At 31.3% G+C, this 18,616-nt stretch overlaps 1 protein-coding gene across 1 annotated transcript in view; it reads left to right on the top strand.

The window, feature by feature from the left end:
- LOC129963056 (uncharacterized peptidase C1-like protein F26E4.3) overlaps positions 1-18,616 on the top strand; it is a 70,326-nt gene that overhangs the window by 32,647 nt on the left and 19,063 nt on the right. The window contains exon 2 of the mRNA XM_056077081.1: positions 17,191-17,254. Within this exon, the coding sequence (XP_055933056.1) occupies positions 17,191-17,254 (64 nt within the window). The remainder of the gene's footprint in view (positions 1-17,190; positions 17,255-18,616) is intronic.

Here is an 18,616-nt window from a genome sequence, read left to right as displayed (position 1 = left end):
GTTAATAGTATCAAACTCGAATTCATGCTTTAGATACGTTTTTCCCAACTGATGAAATAAAGATTTGACGGAAAACTGCACTTGAAATCACAAAATGCCATATCAAATTTGATATATTTAAGTCATTGCTTTTTTTATTTATCGCGTTTACATGTTTCTAAAAATACAATCAACTCATTGTTGGATTTGGCTTAAAATTTGAAAGGCGTCTAAACTATAGATGATAAATCTGTGTATCGAAATTTATCGATCGAGCTCTTTTCATTTTATAGTTATGTTAATTTATATTCGGACAGCCGGATAGATAGACTTCCTTTGAATGGATGTTGTACAAAATCGGATAGAAATCCACAAACGTGGTGTAAAGACCGTATGCCAAATTTCATCTATCTAGCTCAAAGAATTTTTGAGTTGTCTTTGTCACCGATAGACAGACTGACGGCCATTTTCCAAAAATGCGTTTTTCAAACTCAGAGGTCTAAATCGTGAGGATCCTTTAAATTCTCGAGTTTGAATTTTTTGACGGTTTCTATATTTTATACTAAGTATAAGAGAAAGTAAAAATAATAATAAAACATTCATTTCGATTATTTAACATAAAATATATCTCGAAATAACAATACTAATAAAATTTTAGCAATTTTTTTTACAAGGTGAAATTTCCACCACTTCAAAGTTTCAAAATGAGTACGAAACACGAAACAACGTTTTTCACTATAAGAAATTTATTCACTCATAATAAAACAGCACATACCATTGTGAACGACAAAAATTCGCCAACCTTAATCACAGCAACAGACACAACATACCGATGCGTTTTAATATATGTATAGATTCATTTATTTACGTCTTTACCATTGATGCATAACATTGCCATCTGAATGTAAGGCTTTAGATAAAATTTTAAACTGTATGGCTATTAGTAATTTCAGCTTTTAGTGATGAGTTAAAATGTATTCCCCATGCATAAAAAAGTAAGCAAAAAGTGAACAATTTGTAATTTATCTAGCCTCAAAGAATTAAACTCAAAAACTTCAAAAATATGATGAAATTCAAAAACATGATGGTAAGACTAGTAATCCGCTTGGAAGAGTTAAACTTTAGATATTCCTCTTTTTTATCTTATTCTATATCAGCTATTTTTTTCATTAATTTGCATATAATCATGCATCTTATGAAAAAAGAAATTTTGTATAGGAAAGGGATAATCTAAGACTTTCTATAGATAATTTAGGATCTGAAAATTTCTGCTCTACTTGAAGGTTAAACCAAGCTCTGGCTCCATTCATTTCCTGTGCCAAGCATTTTGTTTATACATACGCCGAACATTCTGGTTAATGAGAGCGAAGTGTTGCTCAGAAAAATTTATTCGATGAAATGAATTGCATCAACCAATTCATCAATTTCATTTACTACAGATTGCGACGAGAATCGAGGATATTCCCAAGAACTTCTGCGTTTTCATTTTCCCGGTTGTGACTAATTACTTCCGGAAAAAGTCTGCTTTATCCATGTTGATTCTAATTTTTTTTTTGTATTTATATGTATTTTTGATCATGTAAACAAAATATGTCGTGTATTAATTGTGTTACTAGTTCACACAAATTTATGAAAAGAAAACTTGTAATTATTTTCAAGATTCTTCCTTAATTCCAAATTATGGAGCTCATCTTAAATTGTGTTGTTTTCGCGTCTTTTTAATGAGATCAGAAGCGGATTAAGGTATTTTGTATCGTCTTATTAAAAATAATCGATAAATAAAATTTTACATTTCGAGACATTTTTTATTTATTTAAAATGTTATTGATTTTTTAGGTAATTTTTTAAAAATTCAGCATGATTTTTTTTTATTTTCCCAAATTTATGAAAGTGTACATGTTATTTTTTTTTTATTATACTTCATTCTTGCGCGTCATTTACATTTGTGCGCAATATTGGCACATTGATTGCCTCATTGAATTTCTTACAGTGTAATTTATATGGGCCAGCTCCTCACCGATGATCCTCACGGCAGTCAAGGTATCAAGCATACGCTTTGTGATCATAAATGCAGTAATACTGATCGTTTCAGAATCCCGAGACTAACACTTTTCGATGATTCTACTTCACTAAGGGGTGAAATGTGGATATATGAGCGCATTTCCGGAAAACTTCATTCTTTGACCATATATCTATCCCATTAGATACCTTTTCATTCTGTTTTTTTCTTTTGCATGTGTAAGCATATTATTTTATTATAACCCAAAATTGCGCACCGATTCCTTATATGGCTAGTTCAAGTGGGAAAACTTTCAGAACTGGCATGAATAATGGTTTATATAATATCATTAAATTTGACTGAGATTATCAACCGTTGCTAATTTCAAATTGTTTTTAAAAATCACTAATAAATTAAAAAATGCTTTATTGTAAAAAATTATTTTGTAGGAAAGGAAATTACTAAAATTTAAGAACAGATATCTTCCATTTATTCATCATAATTAAGTGTTTAGATCTCATGCAGCAAATAAAAATTGTTCAGAAGTATTTTATTATGAATTAAAATATTTTTCCCGCAATATTAAGAGTTAATACAGTTTTTACGTCTAATAAGGACGCGTATATTTTGAGTTCACCTGTTAAATGTAAACATTTCCTCCTTTCATATTTCCTCTCACCCTTATTTTGATTAAATAAACTTAATGGAGCTAGGCCGAAGCCCTTAACACCGCGATTATTTTTTTAATTTCAGAGTCCCCGTGTAATTATGTGTTTCGTACTTTTTTTTTTTTTTTCCTTTTTTTGTGAGGAAAGCCGAAAGTGCTATTCTGATGCTTTTTTAGCTGCTTGAAAACAGTACCAACACAGAACCGTAGTTTTAATTTTAAAGAAATCACAAACCAGGGTGTTTTTGTATTTAAGTCGTTGCGTTTTTTTGTTATCGCGTTTACATACCTAAAAATGCACGGACCAACAGGTGGCCAACAGTTGAATGGATTTGCCTCAAAATATGATACGAATCTATATTTTGGATGTTAAAATTATGTACTAAACATTTACTGCACAAAACTTTTTATACATTTACCTGTTTACATTTTATTTCACACTGAAGGGCGGGATAGCCTGGTTGGTAAGGCGTTGGATTCGCGTCCCTTGGGTTGCGAGCTCGAACTCCGCCGGCCGAAGACTCCCCGCGTAGTAATACCACTGGGAGTACTGGATCAGGGCGATCGTTCTCTGATTCAGGTCTAAATTACGATCTGTGGATGCGTGAATGAAATGCATGAAGTGCGCCCCGTAAAAAAGGTTGTGACGTGTGTGTAGCTAAGTCGTTCTCTTGGGCCCTAGATGGTGCTACTGAAAAGAAACATGAGACCTACCCTTGGCGTAAACTTCTTAAAGTCAGCGGTCTTGTCTAGACAAGACCCATTAGAAACAACAACACATTTTATAGTTATTATACTCACTGATCTCAGACTGCCAAACTTCCCGTAAATAGATTTCGCTCAAAGTTTGAGAAAAATCTGCAAATTTGGTATAAAGAAATCATACCAAATTTCATCTGTCTTGCCCAATGCGTTTTTTCCTTTATATTACGGACCGAAAGGCATTATTCCAATAATGTGTTTTTGATGATTTCGAGAGGTCTGAAACACGGAGATTCGTCACAATCTTGAAGGTAAATTTTTTGACGACTACAAAAATTTTTCTATATACTTAAACTTAGAATAAGAAAAAAGTAATAAATGTTATAACTTTTTCCTGCTTCAATGCATCTCAAAATAACATGAAATTAAATTTTCTACGGTTTATTGTAGTAATTAGACTGTAGAAAACTTGTCCACTTTTATCAGTATTTCTACTAACTACTTCCACTGGTAGATTTTTAAAGCTAACTAGTGGAAGAATATCATGACCTCCGCTTTCATGTATATTTAACCTATAGCACAAATGTTTTGTTCAGTTTCCTTTTACATTGAATAGATTCGAGTATGTCCAAAATGTTTGAGTTGTCGAGCAGTTTGGATATCTCGCCGATGAATAAGCTTATTCAAAATTTCATATCGATTTTCAGTTTGTTTAAGGATGCTTTATTAAAATTTTCCCGTTTAGCATATTTAATCATCTTACTATAAATCATCGTACGCATCGTACATCATCGTACGCATAAATAAATAAATAGATAATGAAGCTGTTTATATTAGATATAAAATTTAAAATACATCCACAATTCTAATGGCAAAATCATGCAGCATTTCATCCTCTTAGCTAATTAATTTTAATTTATCTTGTTACATATTGCATTATTATATTACATCTTATTACATTTATTGGCAGGCGAATTTTCTGTTGATAAATACAATTCATCCATAATAATAGAAAATTACAATTGGCATGCTGGAACCGCATACTAAATTTTAAATAAATATCAACCAGTTTGTTGAATTACTTAGTTAACCCCTTAAAGGGCCATATTCTTCTAGTCATATTATGTTAAAATATTTTTAGGCTTGAAATTAGAATAAGAAAAGGGATTCATTTAGCTTATTAGATAAATTTAATCTGATTTAAATTAATTTGGTTGATTAATAATTAAGTAACAAATCAAGACACATCATTTTGTGTGAGATAAAGAACTGAAGCAACTAAGTTTCTGTCTTTCTAAAAAAAATTTGTCAGAACTTATGCCAACCTACATAATTTCATACAAAGATTGATAAATTTGGTGGGAAACACTTCCCACGGCCCTTGAAAGGGTTAAAGTGTCCATAGAGGCATGATTCGCAATTTTTTTTAAAAAAATTTATTATTATTTTAGGCCCGCGAACATAAACGGGGAGATTGATCAAAAGTGCATGATCGAAATTTCGACGATTGCATTATTTTCTCTTTTCTTTTTTAGTACGTTTGCGAGGTAATCAAAACTTCTGTTACAGATTAAAAGCTTTTTACAATATTTGAATTTAAATTAAAAATTCTTGAGAACGAAGTTTTTTTTCTCACAAACCTGCAGAACTGATAATTTTTACACCATTTTCAATCTTTTTCATTCTTTTCTTTAAATCTTTTCTTAATTCTTTAATTTTCAATCTTTTTAATTTCTAAGTTAAACATTTTCTGACTATAGAGTAAGAATTTTTCGTTTCGTGAAATGTTTTGCTCTTCTTTTATTATTCATTTTGTTTGGCAATTTAATAATAATAATATAGCATTGATAATCTGTGTCATTTTTAAGTATTAATGAAAAGAAATTTGTTGTATATTTTTCTTGGTAACCATGTAAAATATTCATGTTGGTTCTTCGTAAAAATGTTACTCCGAAATGCCGATTACTTCATTTTTCTCGGTACAGACAAGTAATTTATCTTACCAATGTAAGATTTCTGCCTTGGCCGGATATCAATCTTTCAATCGGCGAAGTGAAAGCTTTTTCGGCTTCATTAATAAGTATTTAGAGCAGAAGATGTCAGACAGAAATCAGTCATTTCTCCTAGATGTTGCAAAATGTGGTTATCTTGCAGATGCAATATGCTCTGGAAAGGTATTCAAACATTCAATTGCGCGATCCGGAGCAAACGATAAATTCTGATAAAAATATGACTAAAGATTAATGCGACGAGCAATTGTTGTCTGATAAGTTTCAAATGAGGTTTATGTTTGTTTATAGAGGAAATGTGTTTACGAGTTTGAAAGTGATTCGACGGTGATTTTTATTTTAGCTATCATCCTCTTCTTGCATTTTGATTGCTTGTTTCACTTTCTTATGCGCAAAATACAGAAAAGATTGCGATCGTGAGGAAAAAAAATCGAACTTGAGATCTTTGTGTATTTTAAAGTTTGCGATCAATCGTAAAAGTTCTTTTCACTTTCTCTTATGCAAAGTGCAGATAAAGTATAATAAATCCTCAAACAATTCGAACTCAAGATTTTGACGAATTTTCCCATTTTTAGACTTCCTTGAGTTCGAAAAACGCATAGCTCTAAAATTCTTTGAGCTGCACGAATGAAATTTGGTATACGGTCTTTATATCAAATTTATGGATTTCTGTGAAATTTTGAGCAAAATCCGTTCCGAGAGAGTGTTTCGGAACGGATGTCCGAGTCTGTCTGTCCAACTGTTCGAATATATATTAAAACGATAACTACAAAACAAATAGAACTAGGTAGATGAAATTGAGTACACAGATTTAACATCGATAGTATAGAGATGTATCAAATTTGGATCCAGACTCAACGAGAGATTGAATGTCTGTTAGTCTGTGCTTTTAGAAGCATGTAAATGCGATAAATGAAAAACACAACAACTTAAATGTATCGAATTTGGTATGCGATGCCAAGGATGACGTGATAGATTCTGTAAAAATTCTAACTTCATGCCAAGGTTTAATATTTTGCAACTATTATTAATGCCATGCAAGGCATTCTCTGCAATGGCATATTTATTAGAAAGTATGTAAGAAAGTTTTGGAGAAACCATTCCAGCTGTCTTAGTATCCCTTAATTGAAGAAACCCTTATACAAGTTGATTAAAAAGCTTATAGAAACCTAATTGTCATATATATAAATTTGTAACTTAATACAACTTCTATAAATTTATAATGTGACGATTTTAACTATTTATAATTTGTAGATTCCCATTAATTTCATCTCCTTCCCTTTAGTATCTTATAATAAATGTTTAATATTCGTTATTTAATTAAATAATTTTGAAATTGAAAACAACATACTTGGCATAGAAATATATGCAAAATATCATGTGCAAGTTTCAGGTCGCTACCTGTCGAGATTCAGGTAACCAACAAATATGTATTTGCAGATTCATACTTCAGATATAGTGATACCAAATTATACCAAAAAAATACCAATTATATAAATTATACCAAATCATATTTATTTCAATTCAGTAATGCTCGGACTAAGTCAGTTCGTAGGTAATCGGCACAATATTTATTTTAAAATATGTTTAATTAGTTATATTAAAGCAATACTAGGTATATTTTAGGATGGACCACGTAATTTTGAACCGTGATCAGATGAAGAGGATGACATCTGATCTGACACCCCCTCCTCAAACTTCCACACCTCACCAGCAGGAGGATGTTTGGACCTGACGGATTTAACGTGCACCAAGCACCCTTACACGACGTTTCTTCAGTGGAAACGGGTCTTGAACCTGAACCCTCTGATTCCGAAGTCGAGACTTTACCACCAGGCCAACGCGGCCCGTTTTAAAATATGATAGATACTGCTGTAAATTATGAGAAGGTGGAATAAATACAAGAAAATGCTATATGTTTAGTTTTATTTCAGAAATATTCCGTAAATCTCAGAGGGCAAGTTATGAAAGATGCACATAAAGAAAATCACCAGTAGACGCTTACAACAGAATACTACATTTGTTCCTCTCACCGAAATCATTCTCTTAAAAGTTAAACTGGAATCCGTAACCAACCTGTTTCATGATTCCTCAAGGCGTGCAGCAGTCGGTGAGTTAAAGCACCTATCCAGCTTTCACCCACTATTAAGCAAATTAATCCACCGATGCAAACGATTTTTTTTTTCTTTTGTTAAACCTACAACAATTTAGTTGGCTTGTTGAATTTTCTGTTAAGTCCCTGAATACTTTTTTTGTTTTGTTTCACCGGGCTGAATTCAGTCAGTTTGTGCAAAAATCTGCAATTTGTCTTTTTCTTTCTCTAACTAATTGAAGCTATAATGGCTTGGAAAGTATTTAGATGACGGAATCCCATTTAAGTTAAACGAGACATTTTCAGCTCGGCCCTCTGGAATGTGGAGTGAACTCCCTAGAATTAGCAGGAGGTCCAAAAACGCCAAGGCTGCTGGGGCAATTATTACATGACGAAAGCCAGAAATATTTGAGATGGAATGCTAAATTACTGTCAAGTTACATACTTCAGTAAATGAGACTTTGACGGATGGTTCATGTTAACCATGCATAACTTCAAGTAAATCTTTCCCATGCATCTTATTTGAAGTATTATTTATCATTTCATCATGCACTCCATGCTTCTTAAAAACCTCAGTTTGTGAGTTAAAGTCTTCGCTGTGTTAATGACGAAGAAGTTCGTATATTCAGAAATAGTTTCGTCAGAAATTATAATTTATTTTTTTCGTTTTGATGATAGAATGAACAGATCCTCTGCACTTTATGATTAAGGTCTATAAACAGGTTTCAAAGTGGACTAATACCTTTCAACGCATTTTTCTTTCCAGCGCATTATAAAAATTGTGCATAAAACGTTGAAATTCAATCCATGTGCACATATAATTACTATATAAATATTCTTTTGTGGTGCGCATATGTTTATCTGCCGTGTCTAGACAAATCTATTGCACTTGCAGGATTGAAAATTCTCTCTCAATTAGCGTAATGGCGGTTCATAACACCTCAATGGCCAAATTTAAAAATTTAATATGGACGAAGTTTTATTTGTCTTATCTTTATTCTGTCTTGACTTGTATTTTCTCGTAGAATCGTTTTTAATGATTGCAGAAAAAAATTTACATCGTCGTAGAGAACAGAGAACAATTGTCATTTTAAAGAAATTTGTTTTGGAGCTCAGACATATTTAGGAAAAAATGGCTAACATATAAAAATTTGAGAAATTTGTAATCATTAGTCATTTTTCCATAAAATGTCCGAAAATTCATGCATTTGTCATTCTTTTTCCGTTTCAAATTTTTTTCAAAGCGTTTCTCGAACATTTCTCTCTAATTAAAACAAGAATTTTCTGAACAAGCGATCAAAATTTCTTTTTATCATTGATTTTTTTGTATTACTGGTCAGTTTAGAAATTTTCTTTGCTGGTCCGCTGCAGAAACGTGAATCCAAACGAAGAACTTTATTTATTCGCTTGTTTGGAAAGGAATTGAATTGGGAAAATCAAAGATCATGAAAATTATTTTTAAAATTTAAATTCTAACACCATCATTTGCAGCAAATGTGTTGCAAATGATGTCTTTGTTTTCTGATTTATTTTCAGTTTTTTGTTTTTGATTTTTATCATTTATTATTTATTTCATTATCACATGGAAAAACAAACGCTTAAAATTTATACGTGTATGTAGTGTAAATGTATAATTTCTTTTACTTCGTTTTCATTGCTTTATTTTGTGATTTTGAATCACTGATATTCAACATGTCCCGAGCAACTTTGGGCAGGTTTTACTTGTATATATATATGAGAACTACATATATTTCGTTGTCGTACAGTAAACAATCATTACGTAGGATATTAATATCTATATTAGTCGGAAGTTGCTTATGTAAGCAGCTTTCGACAGCACCAAAATTTGTTCTTTGCGCATTAGCTGAAAATGCACATATGAAGATAAACCAAAGTTTCCTCCCTTTGAATCTGACAATTGACTGCGACACACGGTCAAATGTTTTTTACATCAAAGGCTTGTTTTTGTTGTCTTGGTTTATTTTTCTTCTCTTCCAAGTGCCTCAATGGAAACTTATTTGCTTTAATTCACAGTCATTTTCTTTTACTTGAAATCACCGATCGAAAGAAAAAGAAAGATACTTTGCTCGATAATTTACTCAGTAATTTGCATTAAATACATTTCATGTTATTAATATTATAAATTTAATGCTATTTAGAGGTAAAGTTGTTTATTCCCTCGAGAAATATTTTTTCAGCTGAACTCGTTTTTGAGCTGAGAAACTGCAAATGCTAAATTTTTAAACCGTAACGAACGAGAGGTGTAAAATTAACATGAGGGTTTTTTTTATACTAAAATTGCAATCCTTTGTCAAATTTCGGGGGAAAAATGTTTCAACGGGTTTTTCTCAATCGCTTCAAGTTTTCTATTTTTATATATAGAAACATTTGGGGTGAAATCCTTGAAACCTTTTCATATATTTTATAATAAATGCACTTCTGTATTACCCATATGTTAATAGTGAACAATAGTTACGAAAAAATCGTTTAGAATGTGATCAGAGGCGATTAATCGCTTAAACACGTTTAATACACAAATAATAGAAAATCGAATGTGTGTTGGAGATGTCCTTTTTTTTTTTATTAATCAAAACCAAAATTTTATAGATAACTGCAATTGTAATTACAAATCGCATAACAAATTTCATATATGCAAATCATTGTATTTACATGTATGTAAAATGACAGACCAACTGACGGTCAATCCCTTGACGGATTTGGCTCTAAATTTGATACATATTTTCACTTTGGATGCTAAATCTGTATATAAATTTTTATCCCTCTTGCTTTCTTTGAATTTTATCTGTCGTGGTAACTTATATCCAAACGGGCAGATAGATATACAACTTCTGATTATATTTCGTTTAAAAGTTAACAGAAATCATCAATCTTGTTGTAAATACCATATGCCAAATTTTATCTATCTAGCTCCAAACACTTTTTAAGCTATATTGTTCATAGACAGAATTGTAATAACTTATATTTCGGATTCATCTTAGTCGGAAACGCGGAGACTCATCAAAATCTCGAGTGCGAATTTTTTGACGGTTACAGTACTTTATATATTTTATATACGAGAAATTAAGAATACATTGAGCTAGATAAATAACATTTCGCATGCTGTCTTGGCACAAAAATTGTATACTTATTACAACTTATGATCTCTGCTAGTTTCAAAAAGGAATACTTTCAAAAAGCGTAGTGAGTTCCGCCTTTATATTAAATCGCTTAATACATCAGATAGTGATAGTATATGATAAATCAGACGGGGGAACACTCGCCTCAGTTTTAAAATTGCAAAAACATTTCTATTGCCTTTATAACTATAAAACAGTAAACCAGTTTTAATCAAAAATGGAGAAACCACCACCAGCATAAGTGCAGGACTTAAATGCCGTGCGACACCTGTTTTCATTAGATCATTAAAATCGCGCTTAATTGGATAAACGTCTTCTTCACATCTTGTTCTTAAAAAATATATTTTAGAACACTTATTCTCCGCCCACCACACAAGTAGTGATATCACACACAAATTATTACTTTTAGAATTACTGGGAAACCAGGATGCGAGACTAACAATTAAGATATAGTTAAGTACAGGGCAATTCAGAAATGTGGGACAACTTTAACTCCTTTAACTGTTTAGCTTTTTATATTCTAGCTGGATGACACTGTCCGTTTTTGAGATGTGCCATCTGACTGATTCAATTAAGAATCCGTTAATTCCATGTGAACTGCGTTTAATTTTTGAACCGAACAATAGCGCTTGCTTCTAAATATTAATTCTAATAATAATCTTAATTCCAATTTATAATTTTGGAAAGTGAATATTCGATAGTTTATGAAATCAGAGCGCTATTCTTCTAAGAGACATCTAACATCTAGTCGCGAAGAATTGGAATTTCAATTCACTTGTATGATTTAATGCTGTGAAATTTGTAAATAAGATTTTTGTTATTTTTTGTGGTTAAAAATCTTTCAGATATATCAGATCGTCCCACAGTGGATTCCATTTCTAAATTGTCGCTTAGTTGCAAACTTCTTTTGGTTTTCTGAGATTGATTATATAGTTGAATTTCAAATGACGCGGACTCGAAGTGACACGGCTTCTTGATTCCCCTTGCTGGTTCGAATATAATACAAATGCAAAATTCAGAAATAAGAAAATGACCCTTGCAAAAAATGATCCAGAAACAGCACTAAAAAAATGATGAAAATGCGTATGTAACAGAAAACACTCTTGTCAGTCTCTTAAGATATTCTTGTAACAAAACAAGGAATAAAAAATATTTGATAGATATGATGAAATTTTAAGCGAGAAAATCCTGTTGAGTCAATTCAGAGGTTATTTGCACTTTATGCAGTTATCGATTGCGAAATAACTTCATTTTCTAAATATTTTTATTTTAATATTAGCTGCCTTTTGCAACTAATTGGTTTTCCGGCATCAGTAATTCTTAAAAATTTCAATTAAATATTTAATATAGCTTGCTCTTAAACTGGCTAACTCAGCAACAAATTTCATTAGACATATCACCTCTACTATTTCAGAATCCTTATACTCGTATGTTCATTCTGATTTGTATTTCTCAAATTGCCTATAGTTTGACCTAAAATTTAAAATGGAAGTGATCAAAATTCGAATAATACGATAGGTCACTTGCTGAAATTATTTAAAAATGGACACTCAGTAAAAATTTTCATAATCGTTTACTTGTGAAGCAAAACTTTCATTGTAAATATTACAAAAATTTCAAAAAGCTTAATAAAAGCATTCTTTAAGCAGAAACTTACACATCAGGGTCTCATAATTAGTTATAAACTAAGCCTTCATCAGCAACAATAGAAGAAGAAAAAATCAGTCTGAAATGTTTATATCTATAAGGAAAAAGATTTTTTTCTTTACAACAGTTGAATATATTATTATAACATAAGCTTGAGAATATTTTTCAAAATTAATTAAAAATGGAAACAATTATGCGATAAAAAATGGATGTCATTGAAACGATAATGTTTTTAATTTTAAGATAATATAAAAATCCTTTTTATGCTGTAATGTGTTCGGAAATGATCGCAGAAAGAGCCAAAGTTTTGCTTAATTTTAAATTGAAAGTCTAGTTAAATGTCAAAAGAAATCGCTCCGGTGTAAAAATTTCCAAAAAACATATGTGCCATATTTAATAGCTCTGGTGGGATCTGTCTTAGAGCACTCCAACACACACTCTCTCTCTTTTATTATTGGTAAAAACGATTGAAACAACATTTTTTACTATATATTTTTCTACATCAGCTGAGTTTTTTTAAAACTTTTACTACCATTTAACTACAACTCACATGTATTTATATTTATATAGAAAGTTAAACCCCGTTTTTATGCCGTACTTGTCATCAGTCGCATCTATTTTTTATTTCGGAATTTACTTTCAGTGGCGTAGCAGTAGTAAGTTTTTTTCGCCATCAGTCATCATCATTGACTTGTACAAGACCTGTTTCTATTTTTTTTACTCCGTCATATTTACCTTTAAAACCAGCTGAAGTGGTCTCTCCAAATCAAACTTTCAACGTACAGTTCAATTAACCAGTTCACATTTTCTCGCATATTCTGTAATAAACTTGCCATACCAGAGAACGCCTTGCATGACATTGGCGTACAATAATTATGAAATATTTACCTTTGGCGTGAATTTAACATTTTTACTGAATTTATCGTGCCATCCTTGGCGAATTTTGAGGCGATTAATCCCTGGATTGTGGTTAAGAGTATTAAAAAATTAAATTTGTGGTTTAGAAGCGTTTTTCTCTACCGATTGAAACAAAGACTTGATACAAAACTGTACTTGTAGTCACAAAATCCTAAATCTAATTTGATATATTTAAGGCATTTCGTTTTCAATTATCTCGTTAACATGTTTCTGGAAATACAGACCGACAGACAGTCAACTCCGTTGTTGGGATTTTATTAAATTTTTATAGGTGTCTACACTATAGATGTTAAATTTGTATACCGAACATTATCTATCTAGAGCTCTTCGTTTTGTAGCTATCATGTTAACTTATATTCGGACAGACAGACTTCTTCTGAACAGATTTTACTCAAAAGTTGATAAAAATCTGCGAATTTGGTGTAAAGTATACGAAATTTCAACCGTTTAATTGGTTTGAATTATCTTTGTCACAGACAGATGGACATTTTCCAAAAATGTGTTTTTCGAACTCAGGGCGTGGAAAGCGTGGAAATTCGTCAAAATCTCGAGTTCTAATGGTGGTGATATCGTGTCCGCGTTACCACGGAAAGGGGCTGCATCAGCTTCTGAGGGTAAAGACCCCTGAGCACCCGAGGGCAGAAGTCTGACTTCTAACTCATGAAACTTGCACACATTCGCTTGCAAAACCCCTTTTTACAGGAGGGGGGCACATTCACACACCTCACAGATAGAACACAGATGAAGAATACCATGCCCTAACTGGGATTCGAATCCGGGACGCCCAGATCACGAGGAAGATGCGCTACCCCTATGCTAGGATGCTGGCTCGAGTTCTAATTTTTTTGACGTATATACTATACTTTCTCTATACTGCATATACGAGGAAGTAAAAACACCTACACGCACAACTATTCTGTCTTCATGTCTTCCCCTAACAACGGCCCCAACGATATCTGCCCCTCAGTAGTTGTTCCTCGGATTACGCTTCACAGAATGCTCGCAAACGCAAATGTGGAAATAATGAATTCTAATACCTCCCAACTGAGAATAGGTCGGTCGCTAAGTATAATTATATACTTAGTACCAGCCGGTCTCTAATTCGTTGTCAGTTTGCCGACTTCATATGCCACTTCCGTATCATGACATCATCCACCCCTCCTCCTCTGTGATTATAAGGTAATGACAGAGTAGTTAAGGCTTCCGAGAAAGGGAAACGCTGCAATAATCATGTCGCTGGTTGAAATTTAAAGCTTTAATCATTTTGAGAATGGCTTTCTTCTCATGTACCCCAAGAATTTAATTGTTATAAAAGGAAAAATGTGTGTCAACATCTTCTAGAAGCATTATCATTAATTATCCAATATTGAAAGTTTTATTTATTAATTAATGGCTGTTGCGACAGTAAATTCTATTCAATTTGAAAACATCTTATGTGTAAATAGATGGATATGTTTCTAGGGATAGTATTTAATTTTCATTCTTGTGCATAAAGTATACTTGTATATGAAGTACTCAAAGAGAAATTATTATCAAATGATTTCATCACAAAATTTGATGAATCCTCGTATATTAAATCTTCCTGAATTCGAAAAGCGTTTTGCAGATTATATATAAAAGAACTAGATACCTCAGAACTACAACGGGATAGCATTTAAGACATTTTAAGACCACAGTACATGATGATAAAAAATTCTTTGCACTCGGAAAAAGTCATTCGATGTATAATAATTATATATCTAATTTATTTATAGCTCCGAAAAAAATATATAATTATTTGAAGTTGAATTTTACTAAAAGGATTTATTGAGCTATTAAAAAGTTGTACGAGTGCCTAAAAGAGATGAAACGGCATTGGAAGATTTTACATTTTCCCTCCATAACTGCTAAATAAATCATTGCAAACTTTTTTTTTAATTTAAAAACTCAGCTTTATGATGTCATTTCTAAACAGACATTTCTCTAATTTTAATCAAATTTTTAAATTTAATTTAACCAATGTATTTTATAAAATATATACTTAGTTTATTGTTTAATTATGTCTATCCATCTATCACTCGCGCGACTTTGTCAGTCCTGAAGTTAATTTACTTTATTCTTACATTTGTACTTTCACTTTTGTTAATTTTTTTTAAAATTTCATTTGAATTTGTTTCGCATTTGATGTGTGCGTGCAATAATTCGTCTGTTAACGCTGCTTTATAAAATTGTCACAATTTCTTCAGTTGTTTGACCTATTTTCTCTCATATCTTAGTACTTCTCAATTTTAATGCGCCCAATTCTATCTATATAAAGGATTATAAATGCGTATATAAAATCTCGACAGAGACAAAAATTATTTCCACATTAAATAAACACTGCCAAAAAACATTTTCTAAATATACGACGGCATTCCCAGAATGCATATTGTATCATGCTGCTTGGAACTTATTTAATTGCTCATTATCTAAATATTTTAATCATTGGAATTCTGTTTTTATTTAAAATGCCTTATTAATGAAATCTTTCACTTATACAATTCATTTCATTATACTTAGTTCCTCTATCCTTTAAACCTTAAAAAGTTTCTCTTTCAAATATCTGAGAATTATTCGTAGAATAACCAAGAAAATCTTAATTGGAACAAGGCTAAACCGAAAGATTACATGAATTTAAATTCCAGGACATTCAAATATTTCTTAGAATGAAAATGTGGATTTCCTCTTAGAATCGGCCTTGGAATCCAATCCATACTTTGAATGGATTACTGTTGAAGAAAATCTCGCTTCATATTATATACCAAACATATCCAAATAGCAAATGCCACGAAACTTCAGGGTATTATTCCTTCGTTTTACTTTCTTATTTTTTTAACCGTGAAGTTGAGAGGACATAATAACGGTAGGTCTAATTGTCAGATGGTTTATATTTCAGGCTAAATATTACGTATTGAGTACAGGCCCTCCTGTACTCAATAATAATAATAACAACATTGATCATATTCTCTTGCCCAGTTTTAAACATCCGATTCATAGAAGGAACTTGAACTAGATCAAGAAAGTTGAACAAGAGCATGAAACTTGAAAACTCTTCATCGTAATCACTAATAAAAAAAATTCAATCTTTCAAAATTTTTCTTCAAAAAAATTATTTCTAACGCACGGCAGGTACAAATTTTCCTTTGATCACTTAAATTTTTTGATGTGTACTATCTTTGATTTCTTGACATTAGCGGACGAATTCTTTTTCGGTAAAGACAGATCTCAATTAGGTGCATTAAAAAAAAAAATATTAAGTATTTTAGACTAAAAAAAACTTTTAGGCTGCCTTTTTCCTGACACTGTTAATCAATAAAATTGAATCGCTTAAAACCTAGAAACTTCATGTTTCGCCCAAGACTAATCATACGTAACCAAATTCCAAAGTGGAAACTCAAATCTTGACAAGTGCTTATCAAACATTTGCACTAAAAATGTCTTTTACCTTGATATTTTAAAGAATTATTCGGGAATTGAGATATAAAGTTTTTATGCATTGAATATAAAAGTTGTACGACTTCGAAGTATACATGTCTTTTTCCTTTTACATATGATGCTGTCGAATTAAATGCTGTCGAAGTTGCGGTTCAGCGGCTAGTTAATATTAAATCTTATAATTATCAATAAATAATTACATTATTTTTATGCTTACGAAGGTTTATACTTCGAGATAACATAAAATCTTCATAGATTTTTTTTCTTATTAATTCGGAAGATCGAAAAATTAAGCAAAGGATAACGCATTTTAATCGCGAATATGCCTCCAGTTCGTCCAATTTTGTTTTTGTATCTACACAAGAGGCAGATTTCATTTTTTGTTTTATATTTATGAAGTTGGGATTTTGAAATTGATTTTACACTCTTTTCCTGCCATGATACTATTTTGCAATTTTTCATGATTATATATTTTCGATAATAATATGCCATTTCAATATTTTTAGAAGGAATCAATTAATGGATACATAATTCTTAATTCCTTTTTCGACCAGTTCTTATTTATTTATTTATTCATTTTATTTCAGAATGTCTGCATCAAGGGAGATACTACAACCTTGGATACACTCTGCATATCAATTGCAACAAATGGTAAAGTAAATTTGTCTCTTTTTTTTCCTGTAATGTACAATCTAGTGAATCCTATCTTCATGTGTACGTATATGCTACAGTTACAGTAATTCGGTTAGTTTTAATAATAACCAAATAATCACAGCACATATTACTAAAAGAGCAAGAATAGGTAAGCGCCAGCAAATGAATGATTAAATAATGGCTATTTAGTAAAACAAATAAGCATATATGGTTCATATTGATCAAATAACTGGAACACATATTACTAAAAATGTAAGAATAGGTAAACACACCAGCAACTGAATGGTTAATTAATTGCTATTTTAACGAAACAAAATAGCACATCTAGTTCATAAGTATTGAACAGTATTCCCGGAATGAACTTGCAGACAATGCTGCAAAGGCGGTTCACGATTATGCTTACCTAATGGCGACGTCTTTGCCAGTAGAAAACGACATATTATGTGAAATGGCAAGAAAGATATACGATATGTGAAATGAAAAGAAAGATAAAATTTGTAAAAGAACATGACATTCAGTCAAGCCCTTCAAAACCATATTGCCCATGTTACGCACAATAAGGACTGATGTTAAGCTGACTTCTCTGCGAGTTCGCTATACGCATAATTATTTGCTATCAGGTGACCAAGTTCCTATGTATACTATCTGTGTGTATACATTAATTGACTGTTCATATGTTAACACAGTATCTCCTTTTAACTCTCAATGAATCTTTTTATGGATACGTTTCAAAAATCGGTACGAGAAAAATTCTTACCATAATTTATTTCGTTTTCTTATTGCTATAAATTTTATTCTTCTCTCTTTCATCAAAATATTTAATCATGCTTGTATCTAAATTCTTAACGCTTATCTTTGAACTGGTAAAATTTTAATCCGTATTTGCATGATGTTTTAAAAACATAAACACTCTAAAATATGTGAGGAATTATTCTTGGGTCATCAATCACTAAATTATTAAATAATTGAATTGGGTAACTTTTGGGAGCACCAAGAGATTGAGGTTGATTTTATTGTCCTTCCATTTATTGTCCATTGTCCTTCCATGTACTCGAATATATTCAAATTCAAATAAAGCATTGTTTAAACTCAGAAATATCCTTTTAAGGACTTTTCCTTTATATTTAATTATTTTAAAATAAGTTAAAAAACATTCTGTTGAATTTTTTTTTCAATTGCAATTAAACTTAATTTTTTAAATAACCCTGTACTGAAACCAACTCTTGAAGTCGAAACCTCAATTAAAATTTTATTTCAATTTGTTGTAATATTTGTTACTTAAAAATTGTTTGCATAGTGATTAAAATCATAAAAAATATCTAATTTTAAAAATGTAGAATTGGAAAACAAGGCCCCTAA

The sequence above is a fragment of the Argiope bruennichi genome, chromosome 3, assembly GCF_947563725.1.
Source record: "Argiope bruennichi chromosome 3, qqArgBrue1.1, whole genome shotgun sequence".
In the NCBI taxonomy this organism is placed as follows: domain Eukaryota; kingdom Metazoa; phylum Arthropoda; class Arachnida; order Araneae; family Araneidae; genus Argiope; species Argiope bruennichi.
This window is presented reverse-complemented; position numbering and strand designations above follow the sequence as displayed.